General features: G+C 53.6%; 2 protein-coding genes across 3 annotated transcripts in view; both read left to right on the forward strand.

Annotated features, from left to right (window-relative positions):
- Nucleotides 1-21,743, forward strand: part of DPYSL5 (dihydropyrimidinase like 5) — a 37,139-nt gene continuing 15,396 nt past the window's right edge. For both annotated transcript variants that reach the window (XM_053383874.1, XM_053383875.1), the window contains exons 1-3: nucleotides 1-100; nucleotides 15,383-15,647; nucleotides 20,039-20,197. In XM_053383874.1, the coding sequence (XP_053239849.1) occupies nucleotides 15,387-15,647; nucleotides 20,039-20,197 (420 nt within the window). In that variant the 5' untranslated portion in view covers nucleotides 1-100; nucleotides 15,383-15,386. The remainder of the gene's footprint in view (nucleotides 101-15,382; nucleotides 15,648-20,038; nucleotides 20,198-21,743) is intronic.
- Nucleotides 5,733-21,743, forward strand: part of MAPRE3 (microtubule associated protein RP/EB family member 3) — a 73,137-nt gene continuing 57,126 nt past the window's right edge. The window contains exon 1 of the mRNA XM_053383886.1: nucleotides 5,733-5,743. The gene's annotated coding sequence lies outside the window, so the exon portion shown is untranslated. The remainder of the gene's footprint in view (nucleotides 5,744-21,743) is intronic.

The following is a 21,743-nucleotide window of genomic DNA, read 5'->3' on the forward strand; positions in this document are numbered from 1 at the left end:
TGGCGCGCGCGCGGCGAGGGAAGCAGGTGAGGCGGCGGCGGCAGCGCGGACGGAGGGCGGCGGCGACGGACGGGGCGGAGGGCGACGCCGAGGAGAGCCGGTGAGGCCCGGGGGAGAAGCAGCCCGGCCCGGGACCCCGCCTTGCCCGCAGCCCCCCCCCGCCGGGCCTCGCCCACCTGGGCCCCTCGCGGCCGGGCTTTGTGCTGCTCCTCCGGGGGGCGGCGGCGGGGCCTTTGTCTGGGGTGGGCGCTGCCCTTGCCCGGGGGGGGGAGAGGCGGGCCCGGCCCTTCGGGGGGGGACACGCCGGCGACGCCGCTGACAATGGCCGGGGCTGGGCGCTTTGTGCTGCTCCGGCCGGGCTGGGCGATGGGGAAACTGAGGCACGGCGAGGGCGGAGGGACGGGGGGGGGGGGTCCTGCCGGTGGTGGCGGCGGCATGGCTCTCTCCCTGCAGGCGGTGGCCCTCTTGGGGGGGGGGAGGCGCAAGACCCGTCCAGGCCCCTTCGATCCTCCCCCCCTCAAAAGCATGGGGCTGGGGGTGTCACAGACTCTGAGGACCAACAAGCATCTTGGACTCCGAGATGGAGGGGCAGGAAGCGGAGGGCAGCAGGGGCACCCCCTGCCCCCCTCGGGGCTTGCCCCACTGCGGCGGCCCCAAAGGCTGACCCAGTTGCCTCGCCCCCCCCCCTCTGTAGGCCCCTGATGGACCCACCCCGCATCCCCACCAGAGCCTGGTCAGGAGTAATCTCCTGGGAGCAAGGATTATGGACTGATGGAGGAGTCATGCCAGTTCACCCCACCCGCCTGGTCCCCACCCAGACACTCAGTCTGCCTGCCCAACCCCACCCCACAGAAGGGGGATCAATGGCACGCACAGCTGCCGCCGCCACTGCCGCCTGTATCATACCTGCCTCCTTTTAACGGGGAGGAACAATCAGATTCTTACTGCCGCTCCATTGGGGGGGGGCATGGCCTGCGTGTTGCTGGTGGTTTGATATTGATTACTCTGAAGACGTTGGTGTCTCAACAGAAAGCACCACCCTCTTCCTATCCTTTCTCTGGACCACAGGCTAGGGCAATTAAAGAGCTAGGGGAGGGGGCACTTCCGCACTTTGCGTTTGGCGCAGCTTTGTTTTGTGTTGGATTGGTTCCCGTCCAGAAGGCACCCCAGGCTTGCAAAGGTTGACCCTGCCCCTGTGGCAGAGGGGCGTGTGCATGGGTGCATCTTGCGCCCCCATCTCCTTGCTGGCTATGCGCCGTTGCCTGTATTCCTGTGAACTGCAAGTAGCTTCTGTCTGGCCTGAGAAGGAGGATATTGGCAGCTGCAGAAGTAGGAGCCACGGAATTCGGTGGGATTTGTTTCCTTGCAATCCACTGGATGCTGTGAAGTCTGATGCTGGCATCCCTGTGTGCCATGGGGGGCGGGGCAGATGCCCCAGTGTATCCTTCCTGGTTTCGTCCTCAGTTTCCCCCTGTGGGAGTGAGCCTATGGGGAGCATGCAGTCAGTGGGCTGGAAAGCAGGGGAGAGGTGCCTCATAGTTCTGACACCTTGTCTTAACCTCTGGCTGCTTCATCGAAGAAAGAGCTGTAGGCAGATCCTGCTGTTTTTTGTTCTGGTTATTATTATTATTATTATTATTATTATTATTATTATTATTATTAATTTCCTAGTAGTTAGAATTTGATTGAAGTAAAGCAAGCAAGTGAATGCAATGGAAATAATAGAAGTACAAAAAGCTGCATGGTAAATCCGGGAGAGACTTAAAATTAGGCTGGCAAGGTACTTGAAGACCATTAGGAAAGCCAAATTTCAGGTGGTTTTGTGGAGGGGGAGTCCGGGCTGCCTGCATTTGTTGAGCTATAAGATAAAATCCCATCCAACAGCACCGAATCTGGGTCCTCCGAGCCTTTGGCAACGCATAATTTATGAGTTAATTTTTCGGCTAATGCTAAATGCCACGTGGCTTTTGTCAGAAAAAATCAGTGTGTCTGTTTCCCACCCATGCTTTGAAGCTTGCGAATGATGCTCGGGAATTGGAAACACTTTTCCGTGCCGCTCGGAATCCATCCAAGTTATAGGTGACAGCGCCGCCTCTACCCAGCTTTCTCTCCTATAGGGCTGGCCAAAGGACCATCCGGACATAAGGGTCTGAGGAAGGTCAGAAGGTCTGCTGGGAAGCGGTGTCCCTGTTGGCATCCCAGCCCAGGGCTCTGCCGGGGGTCCTGGCCCTCCCTCCGTGTTGCTTGGCGATGGGACCGGGACAGTAGCTGCCTGTCAGAAGCAAACAAAACCTTGAGTCAGGTTGGCCTGTGCTGGGGGAGGGGTGCTGGAGCAGCAAACAATGGCTGTTTGGCCGCCAGCTTCCACACTCTGGGGAAAATACAATGCTTCTCTGTGTGGAAGGCCCCCTGCAAAATAAACGCAGGCCAGGGAGCACCCCCCTCCGCAATAACAGTGCAAAAGGCTGAAGACAAGAGGGGCGTGAAGAAGCCTTTTTCTGGTGGGAAGCAGCGCTCGAGATTTGCCAGGAGCGCTTTGCTACCGACGTGGGTCCAGTTGCGACTAAGTGGAGATTTCTGGGCATCAGGTTGGCGACCACAGTTTAAACCTCTGCCTTAGTCCATAGTTATTTCCATTTCCACTGTGCGTGCGTTTCTCCTTCTTGCATACTGAGACAAGTGCATTGCTGTAAGAACAAGCTGCAGTCAAGCAATGTAGTTGAGGTCATAGAATTGTAGCGCTGGAATGGACCCCATAGGTCATCTAGAGACCAACCCCCTAGCAAATAGACACTCTCTTGTGGCAACCGTAACCTAAATTTGCAGTGCCATTTGGCTCCTAGCTGATATAGCTGAGTTTCTAACCCTATTTGGAAGATGAGGATGGGCCGCTCCCAGGGAGAGAGAGAGGGAGGGAGGAGGATGGCCTGGGTTGGTGGGGAGCAAGACTGGGGCTCTGAGGCTGCCCTCCCTGATAGATGGGGATGGAATGAACATTCGCTTCCTGCTGGGACTTGAGAGCCCAACCTCTCGCCCAGGGATCTTGAATCTGCCCAGGTATTGCTTATTGCTTCTAACAAGCAATTATTCTGGGCATTCTGCGGCCTTTAAGACAAAGACTGTCCATGACGGTCAGCGATCCTAAACCTCTGTGCCCTGCCTCTTCGCAACCAGGATGTGGCATCAACTTCTGCTCGCTTTTGCCTGCACCTTCTGATTTCTCTTAGATGTTCCTGGGGATGCGAGGCAGATGCCGGCTAAGGAGGGCTGAGAATGCCTTTCCCTGGCAAAGCTTTAACACGCCATTGACTTAGTTTCGCCCTGTTGTTTTATAGCTGCCATTGCCAACCTGTGCCTTCCAGATGATTTGTGCTGCTGCTCCCAGGGGCTGATGGGAGTTGGAGTCCAAGCGTCTGGTTCCTCGTCATCCTGGGGAAAAGTGACAAATGGGGTGCCGCAGGGTTCTGTCCTGGCACGTTGTTGTTCAAGGTTTTTATAAATGACTTGGATGAAGGATCTGAGGGGATGCTCATCCAATTTGCAGATGACACCAAATTGGGAGGGGTAGCTAATGCCGCAGAAAGCAGAATCAGAATTCAAAATGACCTTATCAGATAGGAGAACTGGGCCCAAACTAACAAAATGTATTTAAACAGGGACAAATGTCAGGTTCTCTGCACTTAGGAAGGAAGAACCAGCTGCACTGGTGGGGGACACTTGGCTTATTAGTAGTTCACTTGAAAGGGTCTTAGTAGACCCCAAGCTTAACACAAACCAAGAGTGTGATGATGATTATTTTTTATTTAATTTATATACCACCCTATATTTCTTATACCCTGCCCACCTGACTGTGTTGCCCCAGCCACTCTGGGCAGCTTCTAACAAAAATACAGGAAAAAACAACAGCAAACATTGAAAGCTCCCCAAAACAGAACTTCCTTCAGATGTTTGCAGAAAATGATATAGCTGTTCAGTTCGTTGACATTTGCCCGGAGGGCGTTCTGCAGGGTGGGTGGAGACTACCGAAAAGTCCTTCTGCCTGGTTACTTCTCGCAGTGAAGGAACCACAATAAGGTCCTGGAGCTGGACTTTAGTGTCCAGGCTGAACGATGTGGGTGGAACCGCTCCTTCAGTAAAAAAAAAGAAAGGAAAAGCTAATGCTATTCCAGGCTGCATCAACAGAAGTCTCGTGTCCAGATCAAGGAAAGCAATATTCCCACTCTGTTCTGCCTTGGTCAGGCCACACCTGGAATACTGTGTCCAGTTCTGGGTGCTGTAATTTCAAAAAGTTGTTGACAAGCTGGAACGTATTCAGAGGAGGGTGACCAAGAAGATCAAGCCATATGAGGAATGATTGAAGGAGTCTGGAAAAAAGACTGAGAGAAGATATGATAGCCATCTTCAAATATCTCAAAAGGCTGTCACATGGAAGAGGGAACAAGCTTTTTTTTTCTAGTTCCAGAGGGTAGAATCAATGGATTCAAATTCCAAGAAAGGAGATTCTGACTAAACATCAGGAAGAAGAGTTGACAGTGGAATGGACTCCTTTGGGAGGTGCTGGACTCTCCTTCACTGGAGATTTTAAAGCAGAGGTTGGCTGGCCAAGTTGGCAAAGACTGCCTTGTGGGACCATCATCAGCACATCAGATGGTTTTAATTTATCCTGTTTTTGCCTCTTTTCTCAGTATAAAAATAGAGAGCCGCCAGAGGTTGATTTTTAGACTGTTTATCTGCTTGGAAGTGCAACATGCTCCTTTGATCATTCTATTCCTCTACAGTTCTTCAATTTTCAAAGCATCATGAAATACGGATGGTTGAAAAAACCTGTGTGGGGAGCAAATGAAAAGTGTGGCATCTTTGAGAATTTTGTTGTACTTTGGTGCATTGCTTGTGAGCACTTGGGCTTGAGAAGGGCGTGTGACTTCTTCCACTTTCTTGAGCCTCTGTTGAGTGTGTGCATGTGCTACACTGGAAGGTCTGAGCTCTGGGCTGTGTGCGTAGCATTTAGGCTTACAGGCTGGAATTGGCCAGAGAGGCTGGGAAAGGTGGGCTGATCCCTCTTCTCCCTTGAGCCTGATGCCCTTGGAGCTTGCCTTAAGCGGGAGAGCTGCTACCTTGGTGCAAGGATGGGACTGGGTCCTCTTTGGGGCACTTGGAGCCTGTTGATGCTCCTGAGGCGTTGATGGTCATTGGTCCAGGTGCCTCCTGTGCAGCATCAGGGTCTTCTGAGGCTCCCTATTGGAGCCATGGAGGGAGAGGCTCCTTGTCGTGGTTCTTTGGTCCAGATTACCCTTGGACTGCGGCTTCCCTCAGTACTAGGAAATGAGGTGCCAAGTGACACCATAGCTTGTTTCCTGCTCCACAGCAATGGATCCAAATGAAAAGAAAGGAGATTCTGAGTAAACATTAGGAAGAGCTTTCTGACAGCGGAGCGGATAACATCAGAAGGTAGTGGTCTCTCCTTCCTTGAAGGGTTTGAAACAGAGGCAGGGTGGCCATCTCTCAGGGATTCTGTGATTCCTGCATTTCAGGGGGTTGGCCTAGATGACCCTTTGGGGGGTCCCTTCAACTCTACAATTCTATGATTCCATGAAGAAGCTCTTTGGCTGGGCAGGGTGTTGGCAGTTGGGGTCTCTCACCCCAGCCCAGGGGCTTGAACTTCAGCCTCTGATGTCTGTAGCTTCCTAATTGCCAGGTGAGTCAGGTGTGTCCTCAGGTGTGTTCAGACCTTCTCCGTGAGGAGTTGCATCTTGGCTTTTGGGTGAAGCTTGGGTCTGGAGGACCTGCCCAATCCTTGCATCTTGGCTTTTGGGTGAAGCTTGGGTCTGGAGGACCTGCCCAATGGACTGCTGGTCTTCCATATTTGGCTTGAGTGGAGGTCAGGGTGACTGGTGGGGGCTGGAGGCTCTTTGGCCTCCATAGCCCCTCTTTTTGAGGCTATGCCCCCCTCCCTCTTGCCCCGAGGTGGTGGCAACTAGAATATCAAGTGTGGGTGGTCTGGACTCTGGTCCCGAAAGGCACCTTCCCTCCTGTCCAAACAAGCCATCCCTGCACACGGCTCTGCTGGTGCTCAAGCAGCCCTGTTCTCCTTGAGAAACTGCATCCCCATCCTGCTTTCAGCTCTCTGGAGTTTGGGGCAGGGGAGCAACAGGGGATTGTGCCTAGGGTCTTCTGTGTCGAGTAGGGGTGCTCAGCCGCTGATGTGCGGCCCCCCTCTTAATGCCCTGGTCTTCTCTGGCAAGGCCTTTGCCTCATTGACAAATGAATCCAGGGCCCTGCAGGTCTTGCTTCAGCTCAGGGTTGGGATTCTGGACTCCGAGTAGTAGCTCCAAGTCATAATCTGAAGTAGCAAAAAATACTGTGTGGGAAAGATCAGTCAATCATTGGAAATACAAAATTCCCACTTTTTATTAAAGTCGCAAATAACACTGCGGGAGCTTAAGGGCCAAGAGATTAATTATGGCACCAGCTTTTGTGGACTGATGCCATCGTAAATTTGCTAGTTTTCAAGGTGCCTCAGCACTGCGGGGAAGGTGGGCGGGAAGAAGGGCATAGACTCTGTCTATCCAGCCTCTCAGCCAAAGGCTGCCTTTAATTTATTGAAACAATAAGATCATACGAACTCCAGGCCGTCATTCCGTTCAGCTTTATTGTTTTCTTCTGAGGCATCTCATGAAATCAGAAGAATTACCCGCTGAAGGGGGCTTCCTCCTGCTCCTGCCTCTCTTCCTCTCCAGAGGTACCAGGGAAAGGTGATCTTCTGCCTGCCCTTCAGACGGACGAGTGAGGCTCCTGTCTCCCTCAATCGGTTTCCATGTTCAGGCTGACCTTTGCCCACCAGGTGCCCCCTGGGCACTTTGGACAAGAACTCCCATAATAGCCGTGCATGCTGGGGCTGGCGGGAATTTGGAGGAAACCTGCTTGACTTCAACACAGTTCCAGGTGACCAGAGCTGGTTTCTGAAGGGGAAAGGGGCAGTTTCCCTTGCTGACTGGGAACACGGTGCCAGCAGGAGGCCTCCAGTCAGTGCCAGCTCTTGTCAAGTGGGTCACAGATGGGGTGAGAATGGTGGTGTTGAGGGGCTGATTCCACACCCTTTCCCAACCAAGACACTTCTGTCTGTAGCCAAGTCTGGTGGGTGGGGGACGTCCCCCTGGGAGGTTGGTCTTGAGATTCCCAGCAGGAGGGATCTGTGCTGTCATTTTCCTGTTGAGGGTGCCACACCCTGGGCAGGGCACCTGAGCTGGCACAGACCCTGATGAGACATAGGCAGCAGCCATGGTTCCATCTAGCCCAGTGTTGTCCACACTGACCGGCAGAGGCTGTTCAGGATTTCAGGCAGAGAATTTCAGGCAGACACTTGGCTAGAGCCGGGCTGGCCTGGCTCCCTGAACACTCTTCCTTTGTTGCATGAGAGTGGCTGCTGCTGCTGCTGCTGCTGCTGCTGCAAAGGCCTTTAGCCAGAAGGGTCAGCAGGGAGATGCGGCTCAAGCAAATCTTTTCCTGGAGGGGAGGGATTCTTTTGCGTATCTTGGGGAAGGGTATTACCCCTTGCAAGGGGCTAGCGTCTTCTCCTCCAAGGTAGGACCATCTTTGCCTTTGGTGCTTCAGCTGACTTGGGTCTCCTCCAACCTTTTTGATGCTGAAGAAGTTGTGATGTTTGGTGGGATATTATCATGCATCCCCTTAAGCTTTTCTCCCCCAAGGAAAACACAGGACTTGGGTTCCAGGCTGCTTGTCGTCATCATTGTATTTTTCTGGACGTGTTTTTCCAGGTTGTCCAGGTCTTCCTTAAAATGTGGCACCCAGAATTGTCACAGGCCTGTCCAGGAGAGAGTGGGACTGTTGCTTTCTGTGATCTGGACGCTGTGCTCCTCTTAAGGACACTTGAGAAGCTGCATTAGCTTTTCTCTTGCAGCTGAATCACACTGGTGGCCCCAGTCCAGCTTAAGATCCGCTCAACACGCCCCCCCCCCGCACACAAGGTGCTGCCAAGTCAGATCTCTCCCATGCATTTGATTTGGCTTTGAACCTAAATGCAGCGCTTCACATTTGTCTCTGGTGCATTTGGCCTTGTTGGTTTTGGGCCAGGAGTCTGTGGTCCAGAGGGAACTCTAAACTGGAAAGAGGGATGCATCGCTCTGGAGTCCCAGCTGATGAAATTTTGCCGCTAACCAAGCAAGCAAAATTAGAGACTTGCTAGCAGACAAGAGTGGGAGAGGCCTGGAGCACCCGGGCGCAGCTCCGAGTCGCCAGCTGTGAGCTCATCCAGGCCGCCGGGATCCTGCTGGGGCTCCTTCTGCATCTTCATCACAGCCTCTCCTCCCTGCGGGGGGGGGGGACTTGACTAGCCGCCCCCTTTCTCGTCAGTGGCCTCCTCTTCCTGCGCCACTGTGTCAGCCAAGGTGTGGCTGCAGATGCTGGACTGGCTGTGGCGCAGCGAGAGCGTCCTGAGCATGGAGGCGCTGCTGGACCTCCTCGCAGGCCTCTGGCCCGACTGACACGCAGCTGCAGAAGGAGACGCTCGCCTCAGGCTTCCTCAAGTGGGAATGAACCTCCGGGTTATCGAGGCCCAGAGCCGGCACCCACCATATCCTCCATGCTTGATCATTCCTCGCGCTTCCTTCTTGCCCTTGCTTCCAGTGGGGTGAATGCTGCCCTTCAACCTTCACCATTAAACCGGCTGTGCCTAAATGGGGGCCGTTGCCTATCTATGAGTTGCCTCGAGTTTTTATAACTGGCTGGTCAGGTGGCTGAGAAGCCTCTCCCCAAAGTAGAAATGTGAAAGCCTGAAGAAAAAAAGCAGAAAAATTGGGGTATGTTTGTTCCAAAACAAATGAGGGGGAGGGTAGCAGAAAAAAATGGGCTCATGGTCGCATTTCCCCAGTGTTTTCTGGGGCCTTCATATCTCTACCCCAAAGCCTCGGGCTGCAACAAAAAAGTGCAGAAGCGTTTTCAGAAAAAAAAACTCCATGTGCCATGGTCTGAATAATAATAATAATAATAATAATAATAATAATAATAATAATAATAATAATAATAATACCCCATCGCATGACCCAGCAGCCTAGGCAAAGATTTGAGGGGAGGAGTTGAGCAGAGGCAGCTCTTGGGGCTACTCTCTGTTCCAGGGTCGGCTGGGTCCCTTTTGTGGGGGGGGTCATGCTTTTGAATGCCAGCTGCTGGAAACCGCAGGAGGGGGGGAGTGTTGCTCGTGCCCTTGAGTCCTGCTTGGGGGCGTCTGGTTGGCCACTGTGAGGGCAGGGGGGTGGGCTTTGGCCTGATCCCTCAGGCGGACAGGCTCCTCTCATGTTCTCCATGTTTCGCAATTGCTGCTAGAAATGTGCCGATCCTGCCACTGCCGTTGTGTGCTGTGCCATGCGAGGCGCTTGCCTGCCTCTGGATCCTCAGATGTCTCCCTGTAATGAGTCTCGTCTTCAGCAGGCTGTCAGCGCTCCCTGCAAGGACTTCAAAACAAAGAACGGAGTGGGGGGGTGTCTCAGGCACTCCTCCGATGTGTCATTGCTTGGCATCTGCACCAGCCCCCGCTTGCTCATTAAGCTTTCCCCCAGCGTTCCTTTTTAAAAGGGACCTGCTTTCGTCTGTGCTGCAGCAGCGCACCAGGCAGCCTTGGGAAAGAGTTGGGGGTCTTGGCAAGTGGGGGGGGGGGTCCCAGGCTCTCCACAGGAGGGTCTGCATGTTCCTGTGGCCCCAGGGTGCTCTGTGTCTGATCTTGCTTTCCCTCCTCTCTCTGGGCAGCTGGGTCCTGTGTGGCCTTTTGAGGCAAGACAGAGGGGGGAGCCTCTGTTCCCCCCGCTGTGTGTCCTGAGGAGGAGTTGGGGGCTGCCGGCAGCCTTGCTGAGAAACTGGTGGGAGGTGATGTCCTGCAGGAACACTACAATTCATGGACAGCCTAATCCCAGAGGGGCCCCAAAAGCAACTTTAATCCAGATTGCTTAAAAAAATTGGTTCTAGGTGACCCAATTTGGGTGGCACGACTCAAAGTGAGTATTTTGTTGTTGTATATATTTCACAAATCCCAAAGTTTGAGAGTCAGTAGCACAGATGTTGTAAAGGTGTGGGGATCTGTTGTGGAGCATCCCCATTGAAGAACAGAACAGTGGTTAGCCACACCCAGTGTTTGAAACTACTGGTCTCTTGCGACCAAGCAAAGATGCCCGGGTGCTATTACGGTGTCCGACGTCTCCACTGCTTGGAGGTCCCTGCCTGCCTGGGGATCCCTGGATCTTGCTTGTTTTCACACTAGCAATGCATCCTGTCCATGATATGAATTTCAGGAACTAAAAAGTCATATTGAAAAATAGAAGTTTCAAGCCGTCTGGCCCCCAAATGGCAACTACCTGAGCTTCTAATGCTGCCCAGAAAGGTCCCCCATGACAGTTCAGGGCTCCAAAAATGTTGGTCTGCCGCTGGTTGGGGGACATCTTTGCCCCATGTGTCTAGTATGCACCCCTGCTAGGCAGGGACTCCCGCCCTTGCCGGTTCTGGTGGGGCTGCAGCCGACTTGGGAGGGTGGAAAGGGCGGCCCTCTTCTGCTGTTTGAGCCTCAGCACTGCACAGCCTGGAGGAGGGGGCCTGGGTCTGCTTTGCCCGCCCTCTGAGCATTGTGCTCAGCACCCTCCATGACTTTGCAAGGTCTCCTCCCCTTTCGCTCCTTCCTCCTGGAGCCCCTAAAGTTCCTGCTTGGATGTGAAGAGCCAGCTCAGGGGCACAGGAGTTTGAAATGCCGGCTTGAGAGTGTGTTCCTTGCAGGGTGGGTGCAGCGGGTCATGGGAGGGGGCTTGAACAATGCGGATGGGACAAAGCCAGTGGCTGTTATACCCTCCCAGGACACAAAGGCTTCTCTCTCGCTCGCTCTCTCCCAGTTGTTTCTCTTTCCGGGGGAGGACAATGGCCAGCATTTACCCATCCTAGCAAATGGTGGGTAGTGTTCTTTGTCACCTGGGTGCTGAAGGAGCCCTGAGCCCTGGGCTTGTGTGTTTAAAAGGAAGGAGTCTGCAGGCGGAGGGTGCTGAGGAGTTATGCAGTGGGGCTGGAGGACAGAAGGAAAGGAAAGACATGGATTGTGGGTGTTCCAAGCAAGGAGGAGGAGGTGGCAGCCAAGCTGTTTATGGATCTGTGGGTCACCACAGCACCTTGCATTTGGTTCCCAGGAATGTGGGTCCTTGAGAATCTTTGGATTTCAATGAAGCTGGCTTATGTGGCATGCCAGACCTTTTTTTAACATTAAATTGTTCTGTGTGTTGTAATTGTTGTCATCTGCTCAGGGACCTTGGGGTGAAGGTTGTTTGCTGCTGCTGCTGCTGCTATTTACAGTGGTACCTCAGGTTAAGAACTTAATTTGTTCTGGAGGTCCATTCTGGAGGTCCATTCTGAACCTGAAACTGTTCCTAACCTGAAGCACCACTTTAGCTAATGGGGCCTCCTTCTGCCACCGCCGCGCGATTTCTGTTCTCATCCTGAAACAAAGTTCTTAACCTGAGGTACTATTTCTGGGTTAGCGGAGTCTGTAACCTGAAGCATCTGTAACCTGAAGCATCTGTAACCTGAGGTACCACTGTATTATCATTTATTAGGCTGCCTGCCAGGGCCCCAGGAAGTGAAGGGATCATCCTTCAAACAGAAGGCTGGCCGGAAGGGTGTGGCGGATGTACACTTGGTGGCCTCTTGGGTCTGAGAGGCTGCAGGGCCTGGCCAGGGAAGCTGTGCTGCTCAACAAGGTGGCATCCTGCTCTGCGGTGGGGGGGGGGCTTCCATGAGGGCTGCCTTACGCCTTAGTTGGGGGGTGTTTCTTGCACTTGGAGCTCAGTGGCCTCTGTGCAGAGGGTGTTCTGCTCCCTCCCCACTGACTGACACTGCTGCGTGCTCAGCTGCTGCAGGGGGGAGAGGGGGCTGGCCTTAGGGTTTTTTGGGGGGGGGCAGTCAGGTCCACAGCTGCTGGCTGCAGTTGCTCTTTGGGCCACACTTACTTTTTTCTCCATGTCTCCTCATATGGTCGGGTTGCTATTTTTCAAAAAGTGAAAATCCAGACACCAAAGTTGTTTTGGGCTATTTTTAAAGGGAAATTGGCAAAAAAAGACAGTACCGACGTGGGCTGCCATATGTCTGGATTTTCCTGGACATTTTGCTGATTTCTGCTGGGACACAGCTTCTGACTGCAGTATTCCAGGTATATCTGGGAAATTCTGGGTGTATGGCAACCCTGTGACCTCTGGAGAAGCAGCACCAAATTGTCCTGGCCCACGTAAGACCCTTCCTGGGCGGGCAGGGCAGGGGTCTTTCAGGTTTTACATCCATCAAGTGATCTATACAATTCGTTAAATAAATGAGTAAAACCAGCAAGTCCCTTCTGTGAGCTGCTGGGCCTCTCATCTTAGTGAGTGCTAAGTTGAGCTGCAGAATCCTTTGCCCCAACAGTCCACTGTGAGAGAGGTGGTCTCACTCGGAGACTGTGGCTTTGCTGGACCCGTCTGGACCTATTTTCTCTGCAGGCCCCTTTCCTGCTTGTGTCCACACTGGTCATGGGCCTGTTAGCTTTGAGTTGTCTCCAATTCTGCTTTGACAACTGCGTGAACCATCTGTGGGTGCCTTTGAGCTTCCTAAATCTTTGAAAACCAAATGCTGGTTGACTTCTTCAACACACCTCATCCTGCATACAGATTGTGGCGGGCAGGTCTGCTGGTCTTGTGTGGGGCCTGCCCCATTCCAAGTGTTCCTGTGGAGTATTCTGGGTCTGCCTGGTGCTCTCCCCACACTGTGCAAGAGTTGGAAGGGACCCCCAGGGATAATCTATTAAACACGCTGCAATGCAGGAATCTCAGCTAAAGGGGGGGGCAGTGGAGACACTCCTTTGTGGGGAGCAAGAGTGCCCTGCCAATGCTCTGCCCTGATGTCCAGGGCTCCCGTTTCCCCTCCCACCTGCCCTGAGAGGGGCCCGCATTGCATAGCTACATGATGAGATGGGCCACAGCGACTCTTCCTCCCCAAGCTTCAGGTCTGCTCTGATACGGCACCCGAGTACCCAGTACTCAGTCTCAGTCGTAGGCATGAGCAGCTGCAGACCTGAAGGCTGGCTGGCGGGCAGCTCATGTCCACCTTGTCCCCAGCTGACTGTGCCTTGGGCCCTATAGGTCCAAGCTGTGGGGGGTCCTGGTGCAACAAGGACGTCTGCTTCTCCCTCCTGCAAGCGCCAGGCAAGGCTTGCTCTCCCAAGGTCCTCTGCCATTGCAGCTTCAGAGCAGACCCTATTTGCAACCCTGCAGCCATCCAAAGGGAACGTGCCTCCCTCTCCTCCAGGTTTTGGGTCCAGCTCCAGCTTGTGGGAATGCAGGTTTTGTTTGATTCCCGGAGACCCCTCCCTCCTCCCCTTTTCTTTCGATCCCCGCCTCTCTCACACAATAGGAGCTGATGGTCTGTCTGGGAGCCTCTGAGCCGGCAGCTGTCAGGTCTGACTGCGCAGATTTCATGGCAAATGGGAGCTTCTGATGCTGATGGAGGGGCTGGGTTTGCCGCCAAGGGAGGCCGTGTTCAGGGGGCCTCTTTTATGCAGCGGGATGCCAGGGAGGCAGAGGAGGTTGCTGAAGGGCTGCAAAAGGAAGGGCTTTCCAGGGGAGGTTTGCAGAGACCCTCTTTGCTGCGCCAGTCTTGGTGGTGCTGTTTTTTAAATATATTTTTCTTCCAGCTGCCAAAGAGGAATGGCGGATGTTTTCAGATATGTGGGGGTGGGGAGAGGACCAGGCAGCTGCAGCATCTTAAGGGCAAATTGTCGGTAGGATGGCAGAGCTGCCAGGAGCAGCCGAGAAGGAGGCAGAGGTTCTGGCAGTCAGAAGGGCTCTGCAGAGCAAAGGCCTAGCCAAGTCCAGCCACCTCTTCTGATAGCAAACAACCAGATTCTCCCTGAACCTCCATGGCAGCTCAGATGGTTTCTGGGCCATCAGAAGAGCCCTGCAGCAGCAGCAGGATCAGGCCAAAGGGGGACCATCTAGTCCAGCTCCTTTTCCCACAGGGACTGACCCAGTGCCCATAAGCAGGACCTGAGTGCAGCAGCAATTCCTCACCCCCCACATCACTTCCATCAACTGGTGTTCGGAGGCAATGGCTGCCTCAGATAGTGGAGGGGAGAGCACAGCTGTTGTGGCAAGTAGCCATTGAGAGCCATCCTCCCCAGTGTTAGAAACTCAAATATATATTCAAGGCTCCAAAGGGCTCCTTAAACCAGGGTGTGTTTCTCGTGTGTGAAAACAGGCAAGGGCCAAGGATCCCCAAACAGGCACCTCCAGATGGGGGAGACATCAGATGCCACCCTGGCGCCTGGGCATCTTCACTTGGTTGCAGGTGGTCGACAGCCGGGGGCAAAAAGCCCCTGGAACCTGGTGAATTTCGAACGCTGATCCATCTGCAAGCCATTCACCAGTTTTGTTCCCACAGGGCCTCATGTTCCTCATCCCCACCAGCCACACTTCCCTCAGAGGATGGATGCAGGGCCAGCCCAAGACATTGTGCTGCCTGAGGCAGAGTAGCACCTGCTGCCCCAATCCCTCCCCTGGTCAGGGCACTCATAGCCTGCAGCCAAATTATTTTGGTGCCCACGTCTGCCTCCCTCCCTCCCTCCCTCTCTGTTGATAATTGGAAGTAACAATAGGCTGCCTTTATGGGGCACTTAAAAGCAGCTGCCACAGGCTGTTGCCTCACTTTCCCTCCTGGTAGGACCGGCCACAGGGTAAGTGGGCCACAAGAAAGGCCTCAGAGGCTGAGCCACATTCTCAGAGAAGGTGTGGAGGTGCCCTCGTCCCGGACGATGGGTGGAATTCCATGAAGTGCTAAGGCAATTGTTCCGTTAGCAAAACCACTTTTGCTTTCCACTTTTGCACGACCTCTCTTCCCCCCACCTCCAGCTCTGGGGGTTCTCCTGGCCCCCCCAAGCAGATTTCGGGAGAGGAGGTCACACTGCACTAGCAGGACTCCTTGCACTTGTGTCAACCAGTGCAGCAACCTGGGTGAATCTGGCCCCATGTCCTCCAGCTGGGGTGTTCTGTGAGCCTGAGGAGCTGGTCTGGAGCAGCCTGTGCTGTGTCTTACCTGGCCGCGTTTTCTGAATTGCAGTGGCTCTGACCCTCAGCTGTCTCCTTGGATGCGATCTCTGGGCCGTGTGGCCTCTGGCCATAAGTTAAACCGTGGAACTCCCTCCCACAATGATGGCAACCAAGCTAGATGGTCTTAGAAGGAGAGGAGAGGGCTAGGAATGGCGTGAGCCTGTTACATGGATGGCCTGTGACCGATGGAGTCTTGCCAGTGGGAGGGAGCAGCCCTGGCTCAGGAGCCCACAACCCCTGACCTCCTTTGCCCTGCCCTCCTTTGCCAGAGCCATGCTCGCCAACGCTGCCACGATGCGGATCCTCATCAAGGGGGGGAAGGTGGTGAACGACGACTGCACCCTGGAGGCCGACGTCTACATTGAGAACGGCATCATCCAGCAGGTGGGCCGTGAGCTCATGATCCCCGGCGGAGCCAAGGTCATCGATGCCACCGGCAAGCTGGTGATCCCGGGGGGCATCGATACCAGCACCCACTTCCACCAGACCTTCATGAACGCCACCTGCGTGGATGACTTCTACCATGGCACCAAGGTAGTCTTTCTCCTCCTCTCTTGGTTGTGTGGCGCAGGGGGATGCCCAGCGGGTGGTCTGGTCTTGGGCATTGATGACCTGTGTGTGTGTTCTCTCAGAGTAGGACAATTTCTGGGGAGACTTGAGATCTGCGGAATGGATGAGACATGAGGCAGGTCCACACCATCCATTTAAAGCAAATCCAACACACATTTAAAGCACATGACACCCCCCCCCAATATCCTGGGAACTGTAGTCCCCCCCCACAGAAATACAGTTCCCTGCATCCTTGACAAACTACAGTTCCCAGGATTCTTTGAGGGAATTCATGTGCTTTCAGTGTGTTTTGAGTATGCTTTAAATGAGCAGTGAGCTCTGCCCCAGGAGTTGGGAAGCCAGCTGTGGACACTTCTGGCAGCCAGCATCCCCCTGAATTTATTTCCACAGGCACCTCCATTATTGCTGATCCAAATGTCATCATTTGCTGCAATGCCCCTCCATGCCACCCGTGCCCAGCAAAGAGCCAACTGAGCTGGCTCTGCGCAGGGCAGGAGTGAATAGATACAAACCTCTCAGGCCTCCAAGGGCAGCCCTCCAGATATTTTGGGTGTCAGCATCCATCAGTGCAAGACATGCACTTCCTGGGTCCCTCTGACCCAGGACTAACTCTGGCCTTGCCATGCTCAGTGAGATCTGGCCTCTGGCCCCTTTCTTCACCCCCTTACTTCCCCCCCCCTCCGGACAATGCTGGCCTGTCCCTTTCGCAAGGGGGCAGGCCTGCTGTGGGTGAAGCTTAAATGTTGTAAGCAGAGTCAGAGCATTCCTAGTCAGCAACAGCCATGTGATTCCAGAGCCCCGTCTGCGCTGGGCAGAGGAGTGTGTAGCCGGCTGCCCTCCCTCCCTCCCTTCCTTGGTGATTCCTGGCCATCCACTGCCTTGGCTGCCTTTTCCGGGGGGTGGGGGGGGGTGAGGCCTTTCCCTTCCCAAATGTGCTCCGGAACCGGGGGAAAGAACATCATTGTTGACCAGTGGGGGACGTGTGAAGTGACAGGAGCCTCCCTGGCAGCTGTTGGGGCCTCTTCCTGGGGTAGCCTGGCTGAGCAGGTGGCAGCTGCTGGTGTCATTTGCAGGGCAGGTGTGGGAAGGAGTCGGGTCACCCCATGGCGGGGGCTGGTCTCCCTTGCACCACGGCCCCGTTCTGCTCCTCATGGCATCCCGGGCCAGGCAGCAGCGTCAGCTTCTTCCGCCTTGCTCAAGAGGAGCCTGGCCAAAAGCCCCAGTTGCTTGCAAGGCCTGGGGGGGCGGATCTGGCCGCCCAGCCACCCACCTGCTCGGACTGGGCTGTATCTCTGCCCATCCGCCTGCCTGTCTGCCTGCCGGTCATCTTGGGGACTTGGGGGAGCTGTCCAGGCCTCAGGTGCTGAAAGTGCTCGGCTCCTTTGCTCAACACAAGGCAAAGGCACCAGTAACTCCACAGAAGAGCAAGAGTTCGTTTTATTGTCCATTTTGAAAAAAATACCAAGCCAGAAGGTGGTAGAACTAGAACTCAGATTACTAATATTTTTATAGGAATTGTTTTTAGAATTTCTGCTTTGTTCTTTTCTTTGTTTCTTTTTTCCCCCTTTACCAAGCAAACCCAAAGTGGCTTTCAAAAAATGCAGCCTGCTAATGCTCTTTTTAAAAAAATGTTCCAAACAGAGCTATCGTAAAGGGAACAGGATTGAAATAACAGCCAGATAAGCTTTGTTTGTTTATTTCATTTTTTCCTGTGAGGCACCCCAAGTGATTGACAATCTAATAAAAATGTTGGCTGGTGTTTAAGTTTTTCTGCTTGTGCAAGGATAGTACTTGTGCAAGAGGGTTCCTCCCCTTTCCAGCCGTGCACCCCCCCCCCAAAAAAAATATCTGATTTGCGTTGGTAGAACTTCTAGAACAGATTTAGGCAGTGGGGAGATGGGAAGAACGTTCCATCATGCAAGAAGAAATCATCTGACTAATGGAATGCCCCATGTTGAAAACAGCTGAAACAACCTTGTTTTTTAAAAAAGCATTCAGGCAAGTTCTACTCAGAGCAGCCCTTTCAAAATTAAAGGACCTAACTTAGTTGTGTGCATTAAGTTCAGAAGGTCTACTCTGAGTAGAATTTTGCTGAACACCACCCACCCACTTGGCTCCTGTGCATGAATTCTTTGGAGATGGCCTTCTGGCTGTGCACGGACTTTCCTTCTGTGAGCCTGCTGTGGACCTACACACTCCCTTTTTTGACAGGTGTGCAGCTGTTCTAGCGCAGAATCAAGCCCATGACTGGTACATCCCCCTGTTTCCAACAGAAGCCAGCTCTGCAGAGGGCGGATTGAACGAGCTGTGCTTAACATCACAAAGCCTCCTCCCTCCCCATCTAGCTGCTCAGGGTGTCGCTTGCGCCAGTCACGGCGCCACTGTCTCCTCTGCCATGAACAGTGTTCCGAATACAGTGGACGCTCGGGTTGCGAACGTGATCCGTGCGGGATGCATGTTCGCAACCCACAGAGTTCGCAACCCGCAGCGGCGCATCTGCACATGCGTGGGTTGCGATTTGGCGCTTCTGCGCATGCGCAAAGCCCAATTTAGCGCTTCTGCACATGCGCGGCCGCTGAAACCCGGAAGTAACCCGATCCGGTACTTCTGGGTTTTGGCAGCCTTTAACCCAAAAAAACTCAACCTGAAGCGTCTGTAACCCAAAGTATGACTGTATTTACAAGGTTGGCTTCTCAAAGAGTGCTCTGGAGAAATGCTTCATCATCCTGTGAGGCACTGGCTCTCTCCTCCTTCTGTGGGTATGTCTAGGGCTGCAGCTGTGCTATCCACCTGTGCCCCCCCCAAGAAGAGAATGTGGGGAAGGGGAGACATCTGTGACCCTCTGGTGCTGCTTAGCTACAGCTCCCACCATCCCTGGCCATTGGCTGTCCTGACTGCAGTTGGTGGGTGTGGGGAGTCCAGCAGCCCTTTGCGGGGGGGGGGGGCTTCAAATCTTCCCCACCTGCAGATTCTTGGTCAAGCCTCCTGTGGCTGGTGTGCTGCAGACCAGGGTGCCTGTGAGGGCAAGGGTTGATGGGTTGCTGTTGTAGGAATGCGCTCTGCACATGCTCACATCATGTTTGCCGTGGTTCAATCCCTGGTGTTCAAAGTATCGTATTTTTCGCCCTATAGGACGCACTTTTCCCCCTCCAAAAATGAAGGGGAAATGTGTGTGCGTCCTCTGGGGCGAATGCAGGGGGGAGGCAGGCAGGAAAAGCTCCCAAAAGCCGCACACAAGCTCCACGCAGCTCTTGCAGGCTTTTCCTCAGGAGGGGCAAGGGACTGACGTGGCCAGTCAGTCCCTTCTCCCTCCTCGTAGAAAAGCCCACAGGAGCCGTGTGCTCCTTAAAGGGTGTGCGGCTCCTGTGGGCTTTTGCGGGAGGTGGGGGTATTGCCGTAGCCCCACGACCCTCTCCCAGCTGGAGAGGTGACACACGGCTATGGAAGCGAGGCGCCTGTCCTGCGAAGCCAGGGGAGGAGCAGAAGGGTCTCCTTCGCTTGATGGGCGCTGTGCAGTTCTCCCTCTCCACGCAGCGCCTCTCCTTCGCAGGAGAGGTGTTGCGCAGAGAGGGAGAACTGCACAGCGACCCTTCAGCCACACGCCTGCCTGGAAGCTTGAGGAGGAACAGAAGGGTCTCCTTCTGTTCCCCTGCCCCAGCCCCGCATCTGGGGGGGAAATAATTTTTTTCTCTTTATTTCCCCCCCCCCCAAAAAACTAGGTGCGTCCTATGGGGCGAAAAATACAGTAGTTTCTGGGCACTGAGCTCCTTCACCTAAATTTAGGCTGTGAGTAAAGTCTCTTCTATCCCCCCTGGCCTGTTCTCTCTCTCTCTCTTCATTTTCCTGACATGCCAGGAGAACTGTTGGGGCAGCTTGGGCAGCCCAGGGAAGAAGTGTGTTTAGTCCTGAGTGCCGTGTGCTGAGCACAGCCAGGGCAATAGAAAGGGGGCTTCTGCTTCTTCTCACCAACCACCTTCTCCCTGCCCCCCCCCACGAGGTCTCGGCCTTGGATTCCTCTTGAAATTGTGAAGGCCTTGGAACCCAGAACCCTCCTGCAGGGTCCTTGAGGGAATGTAGGCAAGGCAGCCAGCTTCTCCCTCCCCTCCCGCCCCCCCCCCAATAAAAGCAGCTTTGGGGATTAGCTGATGTCCCACAAGTGTCAGCTGAGGACACAGCCTTCCCTTTGCATTAGCAAGAAATGCTTCCTGCCGGCTCCTGACCCAGGGCCTCCACGCCAGGAAGGCTGCAGGGCTTGCAGACTCTGGGTTGGGCGTTGGTGGTTTGCTGCTCTGGAAGCTCTTTTGGGGTTTCCACAAGGGCATCTCTCACCAGCTTCCCTTTGCCCCTGTGCCCAGGCTGCCCTGGTGGGGGGAACCACGATGGTGATTGGGCACGTGCTTCCGGACAAGGACATCTCTCTCCTGGACGCCTACGAAAAGTGCCGCAGCCTGGCCGACCCCAAGGTGTGCTGCGACTACGCCCTGCACATGGGCATCACCTGGTGGGCACCAAAGGTAAGAGGGCAGAGGGCGCACGGGGGGGGGGCTTGTTGGTCTCCCTGACTCAGGATGAGGAGGTCTTTTGCCCTGACTGGCAGCGGGTCTTTAGGGTTCCGAAAGTGGAGTCTTGTAAGAGCACAAGGAGTAATGATACAACAAAACAACACCACCACAAACTGTCTTATAAGTATAAAACCAATTTTACTAGAATAATAGCTAGAATAGAGATAGACTTGTAACCATTCAGACAACAAACATACGAAGGTGCCCTGTGCAAGACAAAGCCGGGAGATACTGTAAACATGGAGTGGATAAATGTACAACTCTATCTTGACAAATTACATGTGCAGTAAACGTTATGCAGTCTGGATAAATGAACCCTTCAACAAGTAGCGTAAGTCCAGCCACAGAACGGCAACCCCGTGCCGCCACAACGGCAAGGGTAGCCCACTGGAGAAGATGAAAAAGTTTTCCAAAGCTGTTTTTCAAAGATTGAACTGGATGAGATGTTCTTCAATGGGTCTTGGAAACACAAAGCTGTACGCATGGATCAATCACGGGAAGGCAAATCAAAGCCGCCACCCTGGTGAGAATTACGCAAGTGGGCAAAAGGAGACCTGTTGTTCTCCGGATATATTACAGGTTTCGCTACAAGCTTCATCAGTCCGAAAAGCCAGCCATACAAAATGGTTTGCTGAGGATAAAGAAAGTATTCACAGGCCTGCTGGATCAGGCCAAAAGCCCATCGCATTCTGCATCCTCTTCCCACAGTGACCAGCCAGATTCCCATTATGGGAAACCCGCAAGCGGGACCTCAGCCCGAGAGCCCCTCCCCCTCCCGTGGCAGAGCCATCCTGGCCAGGAGCCATTGATAGTCCTCGCCTCCTCCATGAATTCGTCTCATCCTCTTTTAAAGCCATCCAAGGTGGTGGCCGCCCCTGTCTCCTGTGGCAGGGAGTTCCATAGATTAACTTTGCACCGCACTAAGAAGTCCTCCCTTTTATCCTCCCCAAATCTTCCCACTTTCAACCTCATTTGAAGCCACAAATTCTGGTGTCAGGAGAAAAGAAAAACTTCCCCCTTTTCTCTGTGCCATGCCTATTTAAATTCTTCTTTTTTAAAATTTTGTTTATGATTTCCAGGTTTATACATTTTACTAACTTTACAGTCATTTTAACATTCCCAAACTTGACTCCCTTCCCCCTCTTTCTGCGGTTCCTTACATTTATTTTTAATATCTTCTGCATACCAAATTAACTTGTGAATTTAATTCTTCTTATCTGTTTACAATTAAATTTTCAATAAACTATTTCTATTCCTTTATAAAAAGTTTGTTACCTTGATTTCTTATTTTTCCGGTATGTTTTGCGATTTCTGCATATTCCGTAATTTTGTAAACTGCCATCGTTTTGCCTCTTAACTCCCCTTTAACCTAAAAAGCCCCCAACGCTTCAAACTTTCTTCACGGGGGAGGGTGCTCCTTCTGCCTGACCCTTCTGGTTGCCCTCACTGCAGCCCCTTGGGGAGGGAGCCTGGGGCTTTGCCCCTTCTCCAGTGGTGC

This window comes from Podarcis raffonei, chromosome 3, assembly GCF_027172205.1.
Source record: "Podarcis raffonei isolate rPodRaf1 chromosome 3, rPodRaf1.pri, whole genome shotgun sequence".
Lineage (NCBI taxonomy): Eukaryota > Metazoa > Chordata > Lepidosauria > Squamata > Lacertidae > Podarcis > Podarcis raffonei.